General features: G+C 46.9%; 1 protein-coding gene across 7 annotated transcripts; it reads left to right on the forward strand.

The window, feature by feature from the left end:
- Positions 1–348: 348 nt before the first annotated feature.
- On the forward strand, positions 349–5,368 carry nicn1 (nicolin 1). 7 transcript variants are annotated; one of them, XM_088388535.1, is made up of 8 exons: positions 349–580; positions 810–859; positions 3,273–3,425; positions 4,102–4,278; positions 4,379–4,492; positions 4,610–4,678; positions 5,061–5,171; positions 5,242–5,368. In XM_088388535.1, the coding sequence occupies exons 1-8, from the start codon at positions 364–366 to the stop codon at positions 5,281–5,283; spliced, it is 933 nt and encodes a 310-aa protein (XP_088244661.1). In that variant the 5' UTR covers positions 349–363; the 3' UTR covers positions 5,284–5,368. The 7 variants fall into 7 exon arrangements, 6 of the variants coding, with proteins under 6 accessions (XP_088244661.1, XP_088244656.1, XP_088244655.1 ...); XM_088388530.1 differs by lacking the exon at positions 349–580 and adding an exon at positions 4,829–4,972 and having other exon boundaries at positions 694–859; positions 3,276–3,425; XR_015861146.1 differs by lacking the exon at positions 349–580 and adding an exon at positions 4,829–4,972 and having other exon boundaries at positions 699–859; positions 4,610–4,749.
- The last annotated feature ends 998 nt before the right edge of the window (positions 5,369–6,366 follow it).

Consider the following 6,366-nt stretch of genomic DNA (forward strand, 5'->3'; position numbering starts at 1 on the left):
GAAAATGGCAGCCTGCACCCACGCACACACACACCACGCCGTTTTCATTGGTGCCACAAATCATGCATGCAAGCGAGGCCCAAGCCGTGTTTCTTCCCCATTCCATCCTTCACCCCCACCCATGTGAGTGCGTGTGTGCGCGACCCCCCCCCCCCCCCACACACACACACACACACTTGAGTGCTGCCTTTTGGCGTGAGCGCTCAGGAATCCTCTCCACTCTCTTCCTCAAACATGCATGCGCCCTGATTGTTAAAACAAAGAGTGGCAGGAGGTGAAGAAGACGAGGAAGGAGGAGGAGCAGGAAGAGAACCTAAGCTAAGTTTTAGTTGAGAACAGTTTGTATTCTTAAGCAGAGTGTAAATGTTCAGACTGTGCTTAATGTTGCAGTGGCAGCCAATCCATTTTTTATTTTTTGGAAACATCTGCTTCACTATGCTGCATGGCAACTTTGAGAGCAAAACGTCTTGGCGGGACGAGACGACTCAAACGTCACAGGAGAAACTGCACAAATTGATCAACTGCTGCAGGTTCTTGGATTTAATTGCCAGGGCGACAGGAGCCGCATCCGCAATACCAAGTGTGTCGTTTGCCGTTGACGTGGTTCTGATTTGCTGCTATGTATTTGTTTCCAAGGAATTCAACATGCTTTGCACTACCACCCGCGGCCATGCCGTCGTGAATATGTGAAGGCTGAGCGTTTGGAGGCCGATGCTCGGTCGCCATGGTTACACCTGACCGGAAGTCTGTCCGGTTGCAATCCATGCTCGCATGCGTGCACACGGCCCCTCCTCTTTCTCTTTTAACAGCCGCTTCGGAATGGTCCGTGGTCGTCGAACACGCGGAGGACGGACGAGACGTGAGTACGTAGGTTATTTTCATTTTGAGCGAGGGCAACGTCGATTAGGGACATCGTGACGGGCACCTACCTGCTATTAGCACTTAGCAACGCTAACTGAAAATGGCCTTGTGTTGCGTTCGTGCGACATTTCGGCGCAATCCGATCGTGCACAGTGTTCGGCGTGAAAATGAACGGAACGTGACACTGACTTCCTCAATTAGTAGTTTTCCTTGCCCTCCTTGGTGTTGTGGTCAAGCCTTCGAGAATATTTGTCAACTGTGAAGCCCTTTGAGACCTTTCTGTGTGAGACAAATAGACTTGACTTCACTCAAGCACATTTCTCAAAGTCGTGACTCCATGACTGTAAAACACTGCAAAACGATCAAAGTCGAACATCTTGGACTTGAATGTTATGGCTTTATTTACAAGACAAGACCTAAATCATGGTCTTCAATCATCCTAACAATTTTTCACCAAATCTAATATTTTATCTAACTATTTGCTTCGTTTTTGCTTAGCTTAATCAAAATGCCAAAATGCGGTTGCATTTTGGGAAAGTTCCTGCGTTTGTTGCAATTAGCTCAAAGTACAAACCGGATTCGGTTGAAGTTGGGAAATTGTGTAAAATGTAAATAAAACCAAAATACAAAGATTTGAAAATCCTTCTCAACTCATATTCAATTGAATACACTACAAAGACAACATATTTAATGTTCAAACTGATAAACTTAATAATGTTTTGCCAAATAATAATTAACTTATAATTTCATGGCTGCAACACGTCCAGTAGAAGTTGGGAAAGGTGGGAAGAAATATTGAGAAAAGCTCATCAAACACTTATTTGGAACATCCCACATGTGATCAGGCTAATTGGGAACAGGTGGGTACCATGATTGGGTATAAAAGAAGCCTCCCCAAACATGCTCAGTCATTCACAAGCAAGGATCAGGCGATGTTCACCACTTTGTGAGAACTGTGTGAGAAAATAATTGAACAGTTTAAGAACAACATTTCTCAAAGCAAAAATGCAAGCAATTTGGGGATTTCAACATCTACGGTCAATAATATCATCAAAAGGTTCAGAGAATCTGGTGAAATCACTGCACGTAAGCGCCACAGCCAGAAACCAAGACTGAATGACCGTGACCGTCGATCCCTCAGACGGCACTGCCTTAAAAACCGACGTGTGTGTAAAGGATATCACCAAATGGGCTCAGGAAAACTTCAGAAAACCACTGTCAGTAAATACAGTTCATCACTACATCAGTAAGTGCGGGTTAAAACTCTACCATGCAAAGCAAAAGCCGTTTATGAACAAAATCCAGAAACGCCGCCGGGCTCTCTGGGCCCGACAGAGCTCATGTAAAATGGACTGATGCACAATGGAAAAGTGTTTAGTGGTCTGATGAGTCCACTTTTCAAATTGTTTTTGGAAACACTGGACGTCGTGTCCTCCAGACAAAAGAGGAAGCGGGCCATTCGGACTGTTATCAACGCAAAGTTCAGAAGCCAGCATCTGTGATGGTATGGGGGTGCATTAGTTCCCATGGCATAGGTGACTTACATTTCTGTGAAGGCAACATAAATGCTGAAAAGTACATACAGATTTTGGAGCAACATATGCTGCCATCCAAGCAACGTCTTTTTCACGGACGCCGCTGCTTATTTCAGCAAGATAATGCCAAGCCACATTCTGCACATGTTACAACAGCGTGGCTTCGAAGTAAAAGAGTCCAGGTTCTCCCCTGGCCCGCTTGCAGTACAGACCTGTCTACCATTGAAAATGTGTGGCGCATTATGAAGCGTAAAATAGGACAGCGAAGACCTCGTACTGTTGAACAAGTGAAGCGATTCATCAAGCAAAAATGGGAAGGAATTCCACATGAGAAGCTAAGAGAATTAGTCTCCTCTCTTCCAAAACGTTTGAGTGTTATTAAAAGGAAAGGCGATGTAACGAAGTGGTAAACATGCCCTTTCCCAACTTCTACTGCACGTGTTGCAGCCATGAAATTCTAAGTTAATTATTATTTGAAAAATAAAATAAAGTTCATGAGTTTGAGCATTAAGTATGTTGTCTTTGTAGTGTATTCAATTGAATATAGGTTGTAAAGGATTTTCAAGTCATTGTATTTTGGTTTTATTTACATTTTACACAATTTCCAACTTCAAATGATTTCGGTTTGTACAATGGAAGGTATTTACCAGGCCAAAAATGCTTACGGTGCTTACCCTCGTGAGGATAGAAAATGTTTTCTCCTTCTTGGCCAGCTCAAGCTTCGGTAGTGTGTATGCTGCGCACCAACATTTCAGGGAGTCCCACGAACGCAACGCCGCTTCCAAGTCTTTCCTCGATAAATGATGGAATCGCAACTTGAATGTCTCACCTTAATATCTGTGTGCTGGCCACTCTGAGAATGGTTGTGATTGTTAGCAGGCAAAGATGAGCGCCAGTGATGTCACAAGGGGCGTGGCCTGCGCACTGAAGCCGCCGGTGTTTCTTCACTTTGGAGGCAGCAAGATGCAGACGTCCTGCTCGGGCGTATGCGTAATCGACGCCAGTCTGCCCCCGGGGAAAACCGTCAACGTAGGTCTCCGATGACGAGGAGACTCGTGTCGTTGGACTGCTGTTGGCCTCTCACGCCTGAAGCTGGAAGCCATCTTGCAATGAGCTTGTTATTTTGCCGCTTGGGGGGAAAAAAAAAGTGTCCTTCTTTCGTTTGATGATGCAGTCGCCACTCACATCGCGATTTCACGACAGCTGTTGCTGTAACAAAGCGCTTGACACAAGACAATCCCCCAAAAATGCCCCTTTCTTCTGGTGCATATTAAATACGCTTACAGATATATTCAGCGAGCACATACGTCGTGTCGCTGCTGTCACTGATGACTTGGGTTGCAAGCCTGGAGTCGCGGAAAAAAGCCGACCAGTGGTGGTTCCGACTGCTGACTCGTAGCTGACGGGTTGACTTTTCACGGCGACTCCGCGTTCGGCTTGAGTTCGGTGATGCAGGCTGATGCCGTCATAGCACTCGGAGATTGGCATACCTCATGAGAGATGATTCAGGATTCACAATCAAAACCAGACCGAACAGAACGCAAAAAGGCCACCAGAGCCACAAATCAATGCATTGGGTAACGCAAGATGGCCACCGGTGGGGGTGAGCAATCGGTGTGACGCGTCCAGCTGCTTTGCAGACCTCCGTCATCAAAACATCCAATCGAGGCCGACGGGAAGGCTAACATGTCGACAATGTCGTCAGATCGAGACCATCACCTTTAAGAATTTCTATACGGCCCTGGTCAGCGTGAGGCTGCGGAAGTGGAGCCCCGGCCGGGGGGGGGGCGAGTGGTTCACGGCCCTCAGAGACCGCCCCCTCATGACCAACCCGCACGCGGAAAGCGGCGCACAGGACTACTGCAGCATCGACAGGACGCAGGTGAGCACGAGCGCCGTACTTGCACCATCTGGCGGCGTCAGTGATGCAACACTGGTGCCGCCCGCTGCTGTGACACTGCCGGTGCCGCCTTTGTCTTCAGATGCGAGTGGAGCCGGATGACGTGTCGTCCGTACGGCTGGTCCTCAAGCAGCCATCGTGCGCCTGGCTGACCTTTGGCGTGGAGGACATGCGCCTCTTCCCTCGCACCCAACCTGTACGTACTGGCCACCTCCATGTTTTGCTTGAGACTTTTGGGCTCAAACAGCACCAAAACGGCAGCTTCCTTGGTGTGCGTGCACGCACAGCTGAGAGGTTTGCCACGATGTTGCAGGAGCCCGTCAGCGAGCTCTCTGATTGGCTGTTGGCTCTGAACCAGGTTGAGCAACGGCCGCCTACGCAGGTACATCGGCCGGCACCGCATCCTTTGCACATTTGGGGGCACCTTGACTTTGGAGCACACCGGCGTGCGAGGTTTTTTGCTCATCAGTTGATCAGAGTGCAGTGATAGACTCGGAGTATGTTGAACCTGCTTTCTTGAATACGCGGGCAGCGCCAGCTTGTTGCTCATTGTGCCATGGACTCCATTGTACACATCGGGTTGGAAAATTCCCCTCCTCGCTCGTTTCAAGTCGATAAAATATGGAGCGAGGTGGCTTCATCTGGAGCAGGCCTTCCTGCCCGGCTGATAAGTCAAGTGAGTTCTTCCAAGCTTGTTTGTGGCTCCTAAGTCAGATGCCCACCGCCCTGCGCCGGCTGGATTTGAAAGATCGTGCACCCCGTAGGGCCTGCTGGATGCTGTGTCCGTGTCGTGCCGTCTGCAGCCGATGTGGGGCTTGAGTCAAGTCACCACGCTGAGCAGTCGGAGCCACGCCGCCCCCGTCGGACGCTTTGACGTACGCCCAACACACCGCACGTTGCGCAATTAGCTGATTCTTAATGGTTGCTGTGCTTTTTCTTTTGCAGGTGGACGGCAGTTATGATATAAATTTATTATCCCTGACCTAAAACACAATTTGGGATGTGGAGCTCATGTTTGATGTACTGGACATGTCCTTTTGCCCAATGGCAATAAAATACAAAGAAAACCAAATCTTGCCTTTTCTTAGCCAGAGCTGCACAGGAAATGCGCCCCAGCAAAATAAGAGTTTGGTGATGCTCTGCCGCCACCTCGGAGGATAAGACTTAGTCATCTCGAATAACTCCACGGCAGTTTGCGTTGTGGCTAAACGATAGGGGGGAAAATGCAGTTGTTGAATGTTGCCATATGTAACGCACCTAAAGAAATGTTGTCTCGTGAGAAAAAGATCATGTGACAAAAAAAGCAGGGTCAATCTATTCTTGGCGTATTAACCCAAATAACTCGTAAAGAAATTAATCTCTTAGTCTCACTATCAATCTGGAAAAGGTCACCTTGAGAATGGTCACATCGCATCACGTTGTAGCAGCAGCAATATTACCTCATATAATTTTGGAATGCTGTTTGAATTGCAAGCCATTTTTCCTATGTTGAAACCAGCCAACAATGTAAAATGATCTTATTGACAAGAGCTGTAATCCAGCCAGCAAAATGAGCTGGGGGGTATTCCACAAAGCAGGTTCAACATACTCTGAGTCTATCACTGAACTAGTGTTCCGTTCCAGAACAGCTGATCTGAGTTACTTAAATCAACTCTGAGTATGTCAACCTGGAATTACGCGCGTGCACAACCACTATAAAAAGCGATCATCAATGGAGCCCAGATACCACATGACAACTGAGGAAAAACAGATCACATTATTTTACCTCGATGGAGTTGGAGGTCCTTATGCAGGCCTTTGGCGAGTACAAACGTATTTTTCACCGCAAATCTACAGGACTGTCACAGAAAATTAGAATAATGTGATAAAGTTCATTATTTTCTGCAATGCAATTAAAAACAAAAATGTCATACATTCTGGAGTCATTACAAATCAACTGAAATATTGCAAGCCTTTTATTGTCTTAATATTGCTGATTATAGCATACAGCTTAAGAAAACTCAAATATCCTATCTCAAAATGTGAGAATATCATGAGAAATTATACTAGTAGGGTATTCAACTAATCACT

The sequence above is a fragment of the Syngnathus floridae genome, chromosome 11, assembly GCF_059516105.1.
Source record: "Syngnathus floridae isolate MCC-2025c chromosome 11, RoL_Sflo_1.0, whole genome shotgun sequence".
NCBI lineage: Eukaryota > Metazoa > Chordata > Actinopteri > Syngnathiformes > Syngnathidae > Syngnathus > Syngnathus floridae.